We start from the raw sequence: 17,932 nt of genomic DNA on the forward strand, positions 1-17,932 counted from the left end.
AGTAAGCGGTCCCTATTTATCTACTTGCACCCAGGGGTGCTTTCGAACTGCTAGGTTGGCAGGCGCTGGGACCGAACAGCGGGAGCGCACCCCGCCGCCGGGATTCGAACCTCCGACCTTTCGATCAGCAAGCCCTAGGCGCTGAGGCTTTAACCCACAGCGCCACCCGCATCCCCCAAATCCAGGGTTAGGGGGCGCAAATTACTTGCCTTGCCCTGGGTGCTGACAACCCACGCGACGCCACTTTCTCTCTCTGTGTGTGTGTGTGTGTGTGTGTGTGTGTGTGTGCGTCTCCCCAAAGTTGACGGGCATTTCCATTCAAATGGTGTGTGTGCACCGTGTCTTGTGATCAATTTTGTGGGGCTTACCTCGCCACCCCCATATTTTATTCAATTTGGCCACGCTGTCTGAGACTGATGAGAGCTGGAGTCCAATAGAACTTGGAGGCCCGCAGCTTCGCCATATCTGCTTCTGGGGCGAGGCAGTAGCTGAGTGATTGGAGAAGGTCCGTAGCTGAGCATCTGGAAAAGACAGGACTCAGGGAGACGGAGCTCGGAGGGAGGAATACTGCCACGGTGGCGGAGAGGGAAGCGGACCCGATTCCTGCCTCGCAGGAAGTTGGACTGAATGACCCTCGGTGCCCTTTCCAACTCTACCATTTTACGATCGTATACGCAAAGGCGGCGAGTTTGCTGTTGCCTTTCGTTGCGCGCATTAGCCGCGTGCAGCGTGCATAACACTCGTGTCCCGAGCTTGTTTCCTGCGATTACAAGCGAGGAAGAGGAGGGATGGCAGGTGACAAAGGGCGCCTCAGTGCAGCTTGCCCAGCTGACAGTCCCAAGACGTCGCCTTCTGACAGAGGAGAGGAGGGCTGCCGTGGCAAAACGGCGCGATAAATACCAGATGGCCGGCGCGCAAGCAACCCTCCACCAGGCGCAACCCTGACGCCGCGGGCGAGCCGTCCACTCCGCTCCTTTGCGCAAGGCGCGCCGCAGCTCAGCTCCGCCGCAAAGCAGCCCTCCTCTGGACCCCGCTTCCCTTCCACCTCTGCAAAAGTCCCCTGCAGAAACCTCCGCTCCCAGCGTCGTCGAGGACGCTCTCCAGAGCCCCTTAGATCTCCCCTTGGGCATGCACCAGGGCGCTGCCCTTGCAAACTCCGTCGCCGCCGCTTTGCCAGGCATTTTGGCGCAGCCTTAGAAAATCTCCGTCGTCAATTCCCCCTCGAAGCCTGGGCTGTGCCGTCGGTTGTGCCCCTGCGCCTCTCCTGCCAAGCGCCTCGCACGTGCTGCGCCATGGAGCGCCCGCGCCTGGAGGCGCAGTGCTACCGAAACGGGGACTGCCACCCCGGACGCCTCCTCGGGGGCTTGAGCGAGCTGGCGGCTGGCAGCAACCCCTGCGAGATCCGGAAGCCGGCGGCGAAGCTCCCGCGCCCGCCGTCGGACAAAGGCAGCTGGGCCCGGGAAGGCGAGGAGAGTGAAGAGAGGGACGGGCTGCCTGCCCTGGAGGATGCGTACACCACCATCCTGGAGGGCCTGGGCGAGGACCCGACCCGGGAAGGGCTGCTGCTCACGCCCCGTCGGGCCGCCAAGGCCATGCAGTTCCTCACCAAGGGCTACCGCGAAACCGTTGGAGGTGAGATGCCCGCCTGCCTTTCTTTTCTCGTTTTGACAACAGCCGCCAATGGTCTGGTTGCACCTTAAAGGCTTCGTATATTTATTAAGTCGTAAGCCTTCGTGGGCTAGATCAGATGCGTAAATATAAGTGCCTCTCCTCGTTTCCTCTTTTGAAGACCTGCTAAAATCACTTCTGTTCCGTCGGGAACAATTCAGAATACTGTACACCTTCCCACAATTTTCTGATTTTAAAAATGCAGGCAATTAAGCATTCACCTTCCCATAATGTCTTTATTTTAAAACTTTTAATGTTTTTACTGTATGGTTTTTGTTATTATTTTTATTTTATTTACAATTGTAAAGAAAATATTGCACATTTTTATTATATACCGTAGCTTTGTTGTAAACCACTCTGGTGTTTTTTAAAAAATGAATTGCGATATAAAAATATTTTAAATGAACAAATAAATATTACTATATTATATTTCTTACCCACCTTTTGTGAGGTGTTGGGGCAGATTACAGTAATTTTAAAACGCAGTATTGAAATCAGTTAAAACAAATTGCAATCCAGGGAATAGGATGGGCCCTAAAAATAATCTGCAATGCTGCTGATATATTCATAAAATCATAGAATTTTAGAGTTGCAAGGGACCCAAAGATGCTGGGGTCATCTAGCCCAACCCTCTGCAATGTAGGAATATTTTGCTCAAAGTGGGGCTCAAACGCACAACCTTGAGATTAGGAGTCTCATGCTCTACCAACTGAGCTAAAGGCATTTTCTTTTGTATTGGCAATGAACAATCTGGTCATCACTTTATTAAGTATATCCAGTATTGTTCCTCCTCTTGGAAGACTGCGTCTGTGTGATCTCTTTCGCATGCCTTTCTTTCTTTTAAAAAGTGGGTTTTCGCAATTAGTCAGCAGCAATTCTCATCCTGCCTCACCATTGATCATTCTTGGAGCTGTAGTGTTTTTTTAAAAATAATTTTTAAAAAAGATTTTATACATGCATGAGAATAGTAAGGTAAAGGTCCAGTCGTGACCGACTCTGGGGTTGCGATGCTCATCTCGCTTTATTGGCCGAGGGAGCCGGCGTACAGCTTCCGGGTCATGTGGCCAGCCTGACTAAGCCGCTTCTGGCGAACCAGAGCAGCACACGGAAATGCTGTTTACCTTCCCGCCGGAGCAGTATTTATTTATCTATTTGCACTTTGACGTGCTTTCGAACTGCTAGGTTGGCAGGAGCTGGGACCGAGCAACGGAAGCTCACCCCGTCGTGGGGATTCGAACCACCAACCTTCTGATCGGCAAGCCCTAGGCTCTGTGGTTTAACCCACAGCGCCACCCACATCCCTATGCATGAGAATAGGTAACCATAAATTGTTTAATAATAGGCCTGACCTGGAAATACTGAAATATCAGCAAGCCTGTAATGCTATACTGAGCTGCTTGGGATGGATTTTACTTATATGCTGATTTTCCGCAGCAAACTTGTGCCCAAACTGACTTAAAGCAAACATTCAGAGACCTCGAAATAGAGAACACTTGGAAATAAAATTATACAAAATACGGAACGTGTCAGTAAATTCACAAATAACAAAAATCAACAATAAAAAAAATTATAAACATTCACATTCTCTCCGCCGGAGTTGACACACTTTATATCTCTTTATTGCCAACCCATGAGAGACCTAGCAAATATACAGACTTTTGCTGTTTTCATTTCAGAGCCACATTAATCTCTGGCTATAACAATCAGCTCTTTGGTTCTTGCTTAGCAATCCTCTTAAACCTTGTTCCAGGGTTACTGGATTATTTCTATAATGTAGCCATTCAACACTATCTGGGAATTGAGGGGGTGTGTGTGTGTGTGTGTGTATGAATGAATAAGGTTTATAACTCAGTAAGCGTTGAAAGTTTACTTGCATTTGTTTTACAGTGATGTGCAACTTTGAACACACATATACAATTCTCGTTTCAAGGGATAAGACTTGTTGTAGAACGTGGCTGAGGACCCAGAAGCGGGAGCCCCGATCCTACATGAGCATTGCTCATGCCCCATACTAGTGGTTCAGTGGGATATGGGGTACTACTTTGACTAAAATAGCTCCCATCCCCAAGGCAGAACCCCAGAATCTGAAGACACCATGCCAGCTGAAAACTAAAAATGTGACAGTGGCACTTAGCAATTTCCTTGCTGAGGACCAGGTTACAGAGGTAACTCGGGTTACCAAAGCTTCGGGTTACGTGTTTTCAGGTTGCGGACCGCGGGAAACTTGGAAGTACCGGAAAGAGTTACTTCCGGGTTTCGCCGCTCGCGCATGCGCAGAAATGCCAAATCGCGTCACACGCGTGCACAGACGCAGCATTGCAGGTTATGAACGCTACAGGTTGTGGACGTGCCTCTGTCACGGATTACATCCACAACCCGAGGTTCCACTGTACTTTAGGGACTGTCTTTACCCATCTAAACCTACCTGGGCCCTGAAGGAGGCCTTGCTCTTTTAGCTCATTCTCACTGGAAATGTGATTGGCAGGTACAGTGGTACCTCGGGTTAAGAACTTAATTCGTTCTGGAGGTCCGTTCTTAACCTGAAACTGTTCTTCACCTGAGGTACCACTTTAGCTAATGGGGCCTCCTGCCGCCGTCGTGCTGCTGCCACGTGATTTCTGTTTTCCTCCTGAAGCAAAGTTCTTAACCTGAGGTACTATTTCTGTGTTAGTGGAGTCTGTAACCTGAAGTGTCTGTAACCTGAAGTGTCTGTAACCTGAAGCATCTGTAACCCGAGGTACCACTGTACTAGGAACAGGGCCTTTTCAGTAATGGTGCCTGGAGAAATAATCTCCCACTTGTTGACAGGTTTTATTTGGGTCACGAAGAGTCGGACATGACTAAACAACAACAACTGTTTTATGCTCTTTCTAGTGCCACTGATAGCTTTTAAATGCATTTTTAGATTCATTTTTACTGGTTTTTAATACGTTGGTTTTCATCGTTTTGATGTTTAGTACACTTTTGTGGAAATGTGGCATGAAAAGAAATTGAAATGAATGGAAGAGAGAACATTTTTACAGTTCGCTGCAGCACGTGGCCGCTAGAATTGTGAAATATATTTCCATCTAATTTGACCTAAACATTCATGGTCTGTTACTTGTGGGGTATTTAAAATGCAATGAACAATTCATGTTTTGCTAGATAGGCGCATAATAGGAGCTGAAGCTCCTATTATGAGTTTCCCTGTAAGTTTGCTAGAAAGAACTCTGTGAGAGACACTCCCACTGTGCCCTGACAGAGGAAGGGCATAGCTGTACACACACACACACACACACACACACACACTTACCTGCCTGGGCACAGCCTCTCTTTTCTCTCTCTTCTTCATCTCTTCATCAGCAAGCCAGAAATGAGAGAACATCTGCTAAGTCTAAGCTCCAATGCCCAGACACCATTTCAAACTAGACTAAAGCACATCTTTGTAGCTGAATTACTATTTTAAGCCGGCCTGAACAAAGCTGTTATCTCTGTTACTCTGTCCTGACTGAACAAATGTTATTTTTCACCTCTTACAAGACTGTGTGATTATTGTTTTAAGGGGGAGAAATGAGGAAAATACCAGGAGAATCCAGTCTGCCTTAAAGCACGCAGGATTCCTTAAACTAAAAGGCTAAAACTAACCTATCTAGGTGTTAGGAAAACATTCTTTAAGAAACAGATAAAGCTTTAAAGAGGGTTCCAGATTTTTACTTTAGGGTGTAGGAGTGGCTTGATTGGTGTCAGGTGGAGGTGCAAATAAAGGGAGAAAGTAGCAGGGTGCAAATTTCCGCACAAGGAAAGCACACACACACACACACTGTCAGCACACACGCTGACAACAAGGTTGGAAGTAAGACAGTGTGTGCTGCTGATAACTGTGAGTTTTGCTGTGTCCGGATTGTTAAATTACTGGACTGAGATTATATCGTGCTGGAGAGATAAAGAAAGAATGTACAGTGGTACCTTGGGTTACAATACGCTTCAGGTTACAGACTCCACTAACCCAGAAATAGTGCTTCAGGTTAAGAACTTTGCTTCAGGATGAGAACAGAAATCGTGCTCCTGCGGTGCGGCAGCAGCAGGAGGCCCCATTAGCTAAAGTGGTGCTTCAGGTTAAGAACAGATTCAGGTTAAAAATGGACCTCCGGAACGAATTAAGTACTTAACCTGAGGTACCAGTGTAAATAGCTTGTATATAATAGTAACAGAAATGCTTGTGCAACCAGTCAAACAATAAAGAAGCTATTGACTGTGAATTTGAGTATGACTCTCGTTCTTGTCCTCTGCCTCTGGGGAAAACTCTGCTACAATCAGTAAGAAGTGGTTTTACCAAGGTGCCACCATACAAGCAGAAAAGCGCAGTGGAAGTATGTGGGCGGTAACCTCTAATACTAAGCTCCCCCTTTAAGCTGGCAAATGGGTGGCACCCTGCTGAACTCACAAACGTGAGGAAGAAAGGATAATATCTAATAAATATATCCTCTCCTAGCATCTATCCACATCCCAATATTACTAATTATTCTTTATTCAAGGCCAGAACTGGTAGATGGAACAAAGTGCACTTGTCTGCTGTTCCGTGAAAAGCTTCTGTTTTGTCTTTTCAGACATACTCAACGATGCAGTTTTCGATGAGGACCATGACGAGATGGTGATCGTGAAGGACATTGATATGTTTTCCCTCTGTGAACATCACTTGGTACCTTTCTTCGGCAAGGTAATGGTTACCTGAAACGCTTTGTGGTCTAAACCAGTGTTGGCCCCCTGCTGGAGTGGCTGGGGAAACCCAGCCACATGGGCGGGGTATAAATAATAAATTATTATTATTATTATTATTATTATTATTATTATTATTTAGCCTGAGTTGCCTTCACAGGTGTGTGCTGGATTCTCCCCAGCCAAGTTGCATGAGATGGAAGATTCTGCCGTCCACACGGCACATTGCCCAGCCTTTGCAGACATATCCAGGAATCTGTGTTTTACATGCAAAGGGCTCAATGCCTGCCATTTCCGCTGACCGCTGGGAAAGATTCCTGTCTGAAACCCTGCCGGTGTGAAATAGGAACAAGAAATCTGTGCTGCAAAGCCTTTTGCAGTGGCTTGCCAGCCCCCGCCTTTCTCCCCATTCGACTGAGCTTTAAACCTCTCAGCCAAATTTGGCAGTGCGATGCAGGCGAGCGTGACGTGTGCTTGCGTCTTTGTGAGAGTGGCGTGTGCCTCTGTGTGTGTGTGTGTCAAAGAGAGGAGAGTGTGTGCCCTGGTCCTGTATACCTGAAGGAGCATCTCCACCCCCATTGTTCAGCCCGGACACTGAGATCCAGTGCTGAGGGCCTTCTGGCGGTTCCCTCATTGCGAGAAGTGAGGTTACAGGGAACCAGACAAAGGGCCTTCTCAGTAGTGGCGCCCACCCTGTGGAACACCCTCCCTTCAGACGTGAAGGAAATAAGCAGTTATCCTATCTTTAAAAGACATCTGAAGGCAGCCCTGTTTAGGGAAGTTTTTAATATTTAATGCTGTACTGTTTTTAACATTTGATTGGGAGCCGCCCAGAGTGGCTGGGGAGACTCAGCCAGATGGGTGGGGTATAAATAATAAATTATTATTATTATTATTATTATTATTATTATTATTATTATTATTATTTATTTCCTGGATGTTTTGCGGCACGCGTGTGGCGAGTATCTGTTTGTTGTGTGTGTGCATTTGTGTGTATTCATTTTGCTTGTGGTGCGCGTGCATTCACGGCAAGCACACTACCCACGCATGTGGGTTTGGTGGTCACTTAGATCACCACCCGCAAAGGCTTGGCTAGCATTGAATATGGCCTTGGTGTCCAAAAGAGTTAGTCCTTTGGCAGATGATACTGACTGTACTAGATAGGCAAGTAGAATCATAGAATCATAGAATCATAGAGTTGGAAGAGACCACAAGGGCCGTCGAGTCCAACCCCCTGCCAAGCAGGAAACACCATCAGAGCACTCCTGACATATGGTTGTCAAGCCTCTGCTTAAAGACCTCCAAAGAAGGAGACTCCACCACACTCCTTGGCAGCAAATTCCACTGTCAAACAGCTCTTACTGTCAGGAAGTTCTTCCTAATGTTTAGGTGGAATCTTCTTTCTTGTAGTTTGGATCCATTGCTCCGTGTCTGCTTCTCTGGAGCAGCAGCTTCCTAGATCCCTAAGAATTCTCTGTGGCTCAGAGTTCTTTGGGTGACCTTTAGTTTGCACTCCGTCAGGCAGCAGAGGAACCAGCCCCCACGGCAGGCTGCCAGGAATGGACAAGACAAGGGAAAGTCCTTACCATCTGCTTTTATTCAGTATTCACAGAGAGAGGCTTAGAAACTCATCGACTTGGAGCAATGGCGTTGCTCCGAGTCAAACCCCACCCCCTCCGTCTCTCCCATTATGCGTCATCACTACGGTGGCTGAGCTGTGCCTTCTGCCTCTGAGCTTTCTGCTCTCCTACTTTCAATGCCTGCCAGGTTCTGGGAGGGGGGGGTCTGGAATGCTTTCTAAAGACATTTGACTCCATCAGTTGTTCCCCCCTCTGGTTCTGCTTCCTCCTCCTCTCCCATTATTTGAAGAAGAAGAAGAGTTTGGATTTCATATCCTGCTTTATCACTACCCAAAGGAGTCTCAAAGCGGCTAACGTTCTCCTCTCCCTTCCTCCCCCACAACAAACACTCTGTGAGGTGAGTGGGGCTGAGAGACTTCAGAGAAGTGTGACTGGCCCAAGGTCACCCAGCAGCTGCAGGTGGAGGAGCGGGGAAGCGAACCCGGTTCACCAGATTACGAGACTACCGCTCTTAACCCCTACACCACACTGGCTCTTTCCCCCCATCTGTCTTTCCCTCAAACCCTGTTGTAATTCTGAACTGTCTCCTTCTTCTCTGGAAGGGTCAGGCTGGGGAGGTGGTCTCTACCATTCCTCCTCTGCCCAGTCCCTGACATACTGCTGTGTTGAACTACAAACATGGTATATTTTTTATTTACCAAAGAAACCCTCTTCCCTACTCCCTGTTAGATGTGCTATCCTGCTTTTATTTTAAGGGGATGACACAGGGGTGTATCGCTGGGGTGGATGCTCCTGTGCTGGGCAGGACGAAGAGGGTCTCTTCACCCTCCGCAATCACCCAGCCCTCACTGCCAGGTGACGGGGGTCTCTGTGGGGGGTGCCTGTTTTGTGTGTCTCCCCCCCCCCCCGGCATCCTGCACGTTATGCCACTGAGATAACGTTTGCTTCTAAGCCACTGGTTCTCAACCTGTGGGTCCCCAGATGTTGTTGGACTACAATTCCCATCATCCCCGAGCTCTGGTCTTGCTAGCTAGGGATGATGGGAGTTGTAGTCCAACAACATCTGGGGCCCCACAGGTTGAGAACCGTTGTATCTAAGCCAATAGCACTGAAGACTTGTGAGTTTGAATCATTGACAGAGATTTGGGGGAAGTATCCTCAATTGCTTTGGGGAAGAGGATTGTTTTGATTTTACCTGCCCTTGGCAGTCAGAAAAGACAGGCCGCTGTAATGCAGACCAACAAGGCAAATCCACAAATCCCTTTGGAACAAATTGTGCATTAGCAAGATTTCAGAATCGCAGAGTTAGTGACTAGAGCAGGGAGTGTGTTGGAGAAACCTATTCCCAGCAACATAACTGGTGTGTTGCGGTGGGGATAGACTCCAATTGTGAATCCAGTAGTATTAACCATTCTTCCCTCTCTGTTTGAATCTGCAGGTGCACATTGGATACTTACCGAGGAAGAAAGTGGTTGGCTTAAGCAAACTTGCAAGGTTCTTATTATTCAATTTATGTTCTTGTCTGTTCTATGGAATTCACCGGTGCAACGTGTACTGATGGCCGCTGTCTCAGATGGCTTTGAAAGGGAATTAAGACAAATTTGGGGAGGAGAGGTTGTGCCAGTGGGTCTTAGCCAGCATGGCCATTCACAACCTCCAGGTTCAGTAGCAGCTTATCACTGAATAAGACTTGCTGGAGAGCAATAACAAGAAATCATTGTCTTCAGACCATGCTTGCTCACTGTGCGGAAATGGGGTGTTGCACCCAGTGGACCAACCTGCTGTCTCTGTGGCGCAATGGGCCATTGCGTCCGGCTGTTAATCAGAAGGTTGGTGGTTCGAGCCCACCCAGGGATGGCTGTGGGCAGGATTTCTGCATTCCAGGGGGTTAAACTACATGGCCCTTGGGATCCCTTCCAACTCGACCTTGTGTCTGATCCATCATGACTCTTCTTAGGTTTTTGAAGCATGCATCAGTGTACACGTATGTGCATTTTGTGTGTATGTGAAATTAGAAGTTACATGCGATCTGGGATGTTAACACTGATAAGTGAGATGATTCATTTATTGGCCATGGGTGCCTCCTAAACTGCTGAGCTCAGGACCACACACATGGGGGTTATCCCTTTTCTTCTTTCATTTTTGCAACAGTCCAGTGATGCAGATTGAATCGGACTCTGCTGCCTTGCCCAGGCGGTATGAGGACATGCGCCCTCTGCTGCGGGAGGCCAGTGGCTGGGAAACACAAGTAGCCAAACAAACCCCTGTGTTGCAAAGAGAATGTCAACAATGTCTAGGCAACACGATGACCATATACATGCGTAATAGACAATCTTTATAGAATTCCTTCAAATCACAAAAAGTTCAAAATGAAATCTTTAGTCTCAAAGTCTCTGAAAATCTTTAAATGAAGCGAGGTACCAAACTTTGTACGCTGGAAGACAAGCTGTGAAGCTTTGTGTATTCAACAGTGATGTCCAACACTGAATGGTAATTCCGGATATTGACTACTGTTTCATAGAATTCTTCATCAGTGCGGTGGGTAGATATAGAATGCTTCATAAACCCATCTTATTTCAAATGAATGTATATAAATGATAATATCAAATTCTGTGGAACAGTGCTCATGTAATAATGTAGTTACTGCATTATTTGAACCTTTTATGATTTTAAAGATTGTCTATTAGGTATGCATATGGTCATCGTGTTGCCTAGACATTGTTGAGGGAAACACAAGTAGGCAGAGAGCTGTTGCACTCTGGGTCCTGATGGCAGGCTTCCCAGAGGCACCTGAGAGCTGAACTAGATGGGTCTTTGACTTGATACAGCAAGGCTTTTCTTAAGTTCCTACATATTATTGTTCTGAGGAATTCTGGGGACCGCAAATGGCAGTCTCCAGTTGGGAGAAGCTGATGTGTTTTGATCCTGCCCCACCCTCAAGAAAAGCAATTACCTCATGTTTTATTTGAAAGCATGAGTACAGTTGGACCTTGGAAGTCAAATGGAATCCATTCCGGAAGTCCGTTCGACTTCCAAAACGTTCGAAAACCAAATTGCAGCTTCTGATTGGCTGCAGGAAGCTCCTGCAGCCAATCAGAAGCCTCAGAAGTCCCATCGGATCTTCAGGTTCCAAAAGAACGTTTGCAAACTGGAACAATCACTTCCGGGTTTGCGAAGTTCAGGAGACAAAATGTCCGTGTTCCAGGGCATTCATGATTCAAGGCACGACTGTACTCCAAAGGTAAAACCTTGACAACTGTAGCCTGAGAGTGAGTCTTGCTTCTTCCCGTTTTGCATTCCATTTGTTCGTCTGTTTCTTGACAGCATGCCATTTATTTTCTCTCACCATTATCTTTTCTCCCTCCAGAATCGTTGAAATATTCAGCCGAAGGCTTCAAGGTTTGTATCCTTTCTGCAATATGGTGCAGCTCTGCCTACTAACTCCCCTATGTTCCTCTAATACCACCCCTAGGAGTCACTCTAGGGCACAAGTGGCTAACCTGTGGCCATCTTGAGCAGGGATTCCCAAACTTGGGTCTTCAGCTGTTTTGGACTACACTTCCCATCATCCCTGACCACTGGTCCTGCTAGGTAGGGATGATGGGAGTTGTAGTCCAACAAAAGCAGAAGACCCAAGTTTGGGAAACCCGGATCTAGACCTCCCTGAACTACAACTCCCAGACTGTTGGCCACGCTAGCTGGGGCTGTTGGGAGTTGGTGTCTGACACCACCTGGAGGGGCAGAAGCTAGGCACCCCTTCTCAGTGTGCTGTGAGAAATAAAATTAAGAATCCTGCGGGCCTCTGGATATTGTGGAATTCCAAATCCCATCAGCCTTATTATCCAGTATAGCCAATGGTAAGTGTCAGTGTTAGAAAAGGAAAAAGGTTCTGACCTCCTTTTTACTCCTCAGACCTTAGTTGGCACAAAAGAGTCCTTGAGAAAGAGTATTCTTGCAGAGTATTGCTGCTTTTATTCTTAAAAAGTCTTCTTCTCCAACCATGACCGACAGCTTTTACACACACCAAACGCAACCAGCTTTCTTCCATCCAACCACCCAACCCACACCACACACTAATACTGACCACTCTATATATACAGGTACCATTTGGTGAAAGGTTGCATGAGACATTGTAGGCCGCTGACTCATGCTGACTTAGTTCTTTTAGCATTAAAGAAACAGCGGCCAATTTTTAGCTGTGACAGTAAGGCAGTTGTAGCCCTACCACACCTGGAGGGCCACAGGTTCCCCATCCCCGATAACTGCCAGCAGGGCTGCTTTGCTCTCCGATCCTCCAAATGCCCCACATATCCGCTTCATACTGAGAGCTGGAGGGGAGAGGCAGTGGGAGGTCAGCGCGGTGCTCATGCAGTTGCAGGAGGAGTAGAATGGGAAGATGGCAGCCCCGCCAGTCAAATCTTCCAAGACAGGAATGTGCAGATCAGAACAAGCTGGTCAGTCTCTGTTTGATTCGCAGCAGAGTGGCAAAGGTTTTTATCTTCAAAGAATAATAATAATAATAAATCCAAACTACAATAATAAATACAAACTACAAACTACAAATCCAATAATAATAGATCCAAACTACAAGAAAGAAGATTCCACCTAAACATTAGGAAGAACTTCCTGACAGTAAGAGCTGTTTGACAGTGGAATTTGCTGCCACGGAGTGTGGTGGAGTCTCCTTCTTTGGAGGTCTTTAAGCAGAGGCTTGACAACCATATGTCAGGAGTGCTCTGATGGTGTTTCCTGCTTGGCAGGGGGTTGGACTCGATGGCCCTTGTGGTCTCTTCCAACTCTATGATTCTATGAATAAAGATAGCTAGAAAAGGTTTGTCAATGGGAACTCACGTTGAGTGCTGAAAGCAAATTCCTGTGCTGAGTATCTCCTCAGAGGAATTGTTCTCCTTAATTCTAAGTCAGAGGGGAGCGCTCAGGGGCGGAGGAAGGGGGACGGTGGGGGCAGTTTGCCCCGGGTGCCATCACTGAGGGGGGTGACATTTGGCGCGCCGCCCGCCCACGACTCCCAAGCCTACCCCGAGCCATTGGGGGAAGGGGAGGAGCTGTGCCACCTTCCTGGTGGCCTTCCCCTCTTCCTCCTTCGTTTTGACAGCTTAGGGGAGGTTTGGGAGTCGCGGGGCGCATTGCCCCCCCACTCCTGGGCTGCTTCCTGGGTGGGGGGCCTCCTCCATGCTGTCAAAAGGAAGAGGGAAGGGAGGAAGGCTGCTGGCAAAGCGGCGCGGCTCCCTCCCCCCTTGCCCAGGAAGAAGCCCGCCATGGGCGGCTCGCTCCGCCCCCCTGGGCGGCACCCCCCTGGGATGCTTGCCCCACCCGGGAGAGAACAGCATGGGCGCCACTCTGGGTGCTGGAGCAGCTAGCTCCGCCTCTGGGAGCACTAGTGAGTTTTGTCCTTTTCTCTCAATATATGACACACACACACACACACCCTGAATGTGAGGAGGGAGACAGTCTTTCCCCCCCCCCCCTTTGCCTGTGAAAGCCCCCTTCCCCCCAGCTTAGCTGAAAGCTCTCCTTTGAGAACAATTGGCTCGGACCAAATTGATTCAGAAGTCGGTAAGTTCATTTATTCCAAAGTTAGCAATTTACAGTGGTACCTCGGGTTAAGTACTTAATTCGTTCCGGAGGTCCGTTCTTAACCTGGAACTGTTCTTAACCTGAGGTACCACTTTAGCTAATGGGGCCTCCTGCTGCCGCCACGCGATTTCTGTTCTCATCCTGAGGTAAAGTTCTTAACCTGAGGTACTATTTCTGGGTTAGCGGAGTCTACAACCTGAAGTGTCTGTAACCTGAAGCGTCTGTAACCCAAGGTACCACTGTATTAAGGAAAAGAATGTATTCAAAAGTTAACCAAAGCATATATCCGTAAAATAACAGTGAGTGTGTATTTGAAATTGTCAAACAATTAAAGACCATAGCCTTTTTTCCTCACAAAGCACCATTATTTTTCCAGTCCAGGAGCGGCTTACTAAGCAGATTGCCCTGGCAATTACTGAAGCCCTGAAGCCCGTTGGAGTGGCTGTGGTCATTGAAGCATCGTAAGTTCAGCATGCCCTGTCCAGCTTGGAACTGTTGCATCACATACACACATTGCATTTTCCCCATTTCCCTCTTTTGCTGGGAGCAGTTGAGTTTGCATATCATCACTATTAAAAACACATGCTATAAACCATTTAAGAAACCCAGCATGATCCTATACTCAGGAAGTGCCATTGATCTCAGTACAGCTCACTCAAAGGTGAGCAATAGGATTACAATCTTGCTTAGTTGCTGTACACAAAACAGGTTGAATGACCACCTATCATGGATGCTTTTTTATTTTATTATTTTTATTTTTCAAATTTTACATTTCAAATCAAACATCTATTAAACAATACATTCATTGACTTTCCTCCCTCCCCTTCCAAGGTACATTTAATATATCCATCATTCCTGCGTATTTTGATATACCCATCTAATTCTGTTTTCCTATCTTGCATCTCTTCAACATACGTTATATTGTTGAATTTTACTTTAATACTGCCAGCGTTTTCAACTGTACACAATTATTTTCAAAATATTCGACGAGAATTTTCCTTTCCTCTTTTAAATACCTGTTCTTCTTGCTCTCTAATTCTATTTGTTAGACCTGCTAATTCTGCATATTATGTCATCTTCAGTTGCCCGTCTTCCTTTACTAGGGACTTCACTCACTTTCCATTTTTGGGCTAAAATCTGAGCCGCTGTTGTTGCATACCTAAATAACCCCCCTCCCCGCGACTCCTGGAAACCTCCGTATTAACAATTCCTAACAGAAATGCCTCCGGTTTTTTGGGGGAAAGTTGTTTTAAACTTTTTCTTCATCTCATTAGATATCATTTCCCAATATTCTTCAGCTGTCTGTCATGGATGCTTTAGCTGAGATTCCTGCATTGTAGAGGGTTGGGCTAGATGAAACTTGGGATCCCTTCCAACTCTATGATTCTACACCAGAGAGGGGGCAGGGATGTTATCACCCAACCTGTTCATCTCCCCACTCCTGAACCCCCACCTGAACTCCTATTGGTGAAGCTGCCATCTGAGCATGTGCAGCAACTGTCCCAATGGCACACACCTCAGCATAACTGCGATGGGGAAGTGGTTTTTTCAAATCGGGTGCAAACAGCTGTGTTTCTCAAGAAACTACAGCAGGGGTCGGCAAACTAAGGCCTGGGGGCCGGATGCGGCCCACTCGGACCCTGTCGCCCGCTCAGTCAGTCCCCGCACTAAACTGGCGCGGAGGCCTCGCCGTGCGGGGACTGACGTCCGCTATGCTGGCACGGCTTCGAATTGGCTGCAGGAAGCGCCTGCTGCCAATCCGAAGCTGTGGACGCCTCTGGGCGGCGGCCTTCCTTTCCACTGAGGCGGCCACGTATGGCCAAGAACCGAGCAGGAGGAAGCGGCGGCGGCGGGGGGGCTGTCTCCGCTGCCCAGGCCAGAGGCGTGGGCTCTGCGCCCCATGGACCTCTGGCTGAGGCAGAGGACGATGATGACACTGCCAAATATGAGGTGGCGGGAGCATAAGTGGTGGTGGCGGGGGGTCCTTTTGGGAGGGGGGACCGGCCCCCTCCTGAAAATGTTTGCTGACCCCTGAACTAGCCATACCTCATGTTACGTTTGCTTTAGGTTGCGTGTTTTCAGGTTGCGTCCCACGGCGACCTGGAAGTACCGGAAAGGGTTACTTCCGGGTTTCGCCGCTCACGCATGCGCAGACGCGCAAAATGACGTCATGCGCAGAAGCGGCGAATCGTGACCCGCATGTGCGCAAACACAGGTTGTGTTCTTTTCAGGTTGCGGACGGGCCTCCGGAACGGATCCCGTTTGCAACCAGAGGTACCACTGTACAGGATAGGTAGGGATTGTGGCTGACGTCACGTGTACACAGCATCGGACACCATCGATGGAAGTGCACCAGAGCCAGTGTAAACAGTGTAAAGTGTAAAACAGTGTAAAATGCGTACATAGCCTTAACTGGACTGACTTCTGAGTAGATATTTATGGGGTTGCACTGTAAAGTAGCTTGGGAGGCATTGTATGTCTATGGGCAACATTTTAAAATTCATACACACCCCTGCAGTGGTGTAGCGCCATGTGATTTTGCAGCTTATGAAACTCAGCATTTATTTATTTATTACAAAAATGTGTAGCAAGCTCTGAATTATTCTTTGCAATCTGACTGCTATTCTTGACCTTCTGAGGTTGTCAGCTGCTTTGGACATCGTTCACCGTGGAAAATAAACCACAATGGCATGGGTGTTAGCGATTCCTGCTGCTAATTTGATACTAAAAATGCCTCTTTGAATGTCCGCCGGCAGGCACATGTGCATGATCATGAGAGGAGTTCAGAAGATGAGCAGCAAAACCGTCACCAGCGCCATGCTTGGAGTCCTGCGGGAAGATCCCAAAACCAGGGAGGAATTTCTCGCCTTGATCAAGAATTAAACGACAGCAGCTTGCGGCTCTCTGTGGGTTTGGATCCCACACTCGAAACCAGTTGCCAAGACATAATTGCCTTCTGTGAGCCAGAATCTGTGCCATAAAAGAAGAGGAGGAAGACAAAAAAAGGTGAAAGCAAAAAAAGAGAAGAAAATAAATAACTGCACCACAGCTTTGTTCTCGCTTCTGGGTAACACCTTAAGAGTGTCGTTAAACATTAGCTAGGCAGCACAAGCACCAAACTCCCATTTCGCAGCAAAGAAATCGGGTATCCCTGATACAGCAGCATCTTGTGACATGGTGAGCCAAGGGCCTCTTTGCATTCTGCATCTTCTAACCCTTTGAGAACAAAGCAAGAGATCCATCCTCTCCCGTGAGTTTTCATGCATCACAAGAGTGGCACATCTAAGCACATAAAATGTGAATGCAAGAAATGCTTATTTGCAAAGGTGTGTTGTGTAGGTGCACTTAGGATTGGCTGCAGTTCTCTTCATCTGTACGCTCAGTGGATGGTCCAGGTGTGACCTGTTCTAGTGCAGGTAGAGGGAGCCTCAGGCCCAAATGTGGCCCCCTAGGTCTCGTATTTCCGGTTCTAGAAAGCCTGTCAGGCCCCTTCCCCCAGGCCCCACTCCTTACTGGTCCCTCTCTGTGTCTTCCTTAGGTACTTTTGCCTTTGTGGCACGAGAGCCTCACTTTTTTTTTTTTTTTAAGAAAAGCACAAATACCAGTCAAAATACATCTACCTTACAAACTTTTATTGGTTTAATATTGACTGACTCATTTTGCCTTACTCTCAGGCAGGCATAGGCAAACTCGGCCCTCCAGATGTCATCATTCCTGGCCACTGGTCCCATTAGCTAGGGATGATAGGAGTTGTAGTCCCAAAACATCTGGAGGGCCGAGTTTGCCTATGCCTGCTCTAAGGGATCATGGGAATGATAGTTTGGTTAGGGTGGAGAATTATGTTAAAAGATAACATGTCAATCCATTCCCCCCTGGGATTGTCCAGGGAACCTAAATTGCTGGTTGCAAACCTTTGCATGTTTGCTTTGGAGCCAAGGTTGTATTCTGCTAAGTCGTTGCATGGCTGGAATGATTTTTAGAGGTGCAACAGAATGTCCCCTCTCTCTCTTCCCCTTGCACCAGCCAAATCTGGCCCGGGGTTTCTGGGGGGAAGAGACATTCTATTGCACTAGTGAAAGCTATAGTTTGCTTGCGCAATGACTTGGCTGAGTGTATTAGATTGTGCTGCCCGGGGGGCAGAGGGGCAGCTGCCCCCTCCCCAATCAAGTAAAACAATAGAAATACTTAGCTAATTGACCAATCATGTTGGTTCTGTCCCCAACTAACAAGAGTCCTGCCCCCCCCCCCAACAAAAATACTGGCTATGCCCATGTTTGCACACGTACAATGCAGGTATGTCCACAAAAGGCTTTCCAGTGTGTGATACTAAGCCAGTTACTGTTGCCAATTTTCTAACTGGGATTTGTGTCTTGGCACAAATAAAAAGGGGATGA

The 17,932-nt window shown here is 47.6% G+C and overlaps 1 protein-coding gene and 1 long non-coding RNA gene across 2 annotated transcripts in view; one reads left to right on the plus strand and one right to left on the minus strand.

Moving 5' to 3' along the window:
* Positions 1-440: 440 nt before the first annotated feature.
* LOC310674177 (GTP cyclohydrolase 1-like) lies at positions 441-17,110 on the plus strand. Its single transcript, XM_083433173.1, has 6 exons — positions 441-1,632; positions 6,255-6,364; positions 9,382-9,437; positions 11,311-11,342; positions 13,915-13,999; positions 16,295-17,110. Exons 1-6 carry the CDS (start codon positions 1,293-1,295, stop codon positions 16,419-16,421), a joined length of 750 nt encoding a protein of 249 aa, XP_083289299.1. The 5' UTR covers positions 441-1,292; the 3' UTR covers positions 16,422-17,110.
* A 17-nt stretch (positions 17,111-17,127) lies between these two features.
* LOC310674257 overlaps positions 17,128-17,932 on the minus strand; it is an 83,521-nt gene continuing 82,716 nt past the window's right edge. The window contains exon 2 of the long non-coding RNA XR_014509486.1: positions 17,128-17,252. This is a non-coding gene — a long non-coding RNA (uncharacterized lncRNA). The remainder of the gene's footprint in view (positions 17,253-17,932) is intronic.

Source organism: Podarcis tiliguerta (genome assembly GCF_965153285.1).
Source record: "Podarcis tiliguerta genome assembly, chromosome: 3".
Lineage (NCBI taxonomy): Eukaryota > Metazoa > Chordata > Lepidosauria > Squamata > Lacertidae > Podarcis > Podarcis tiliguerta.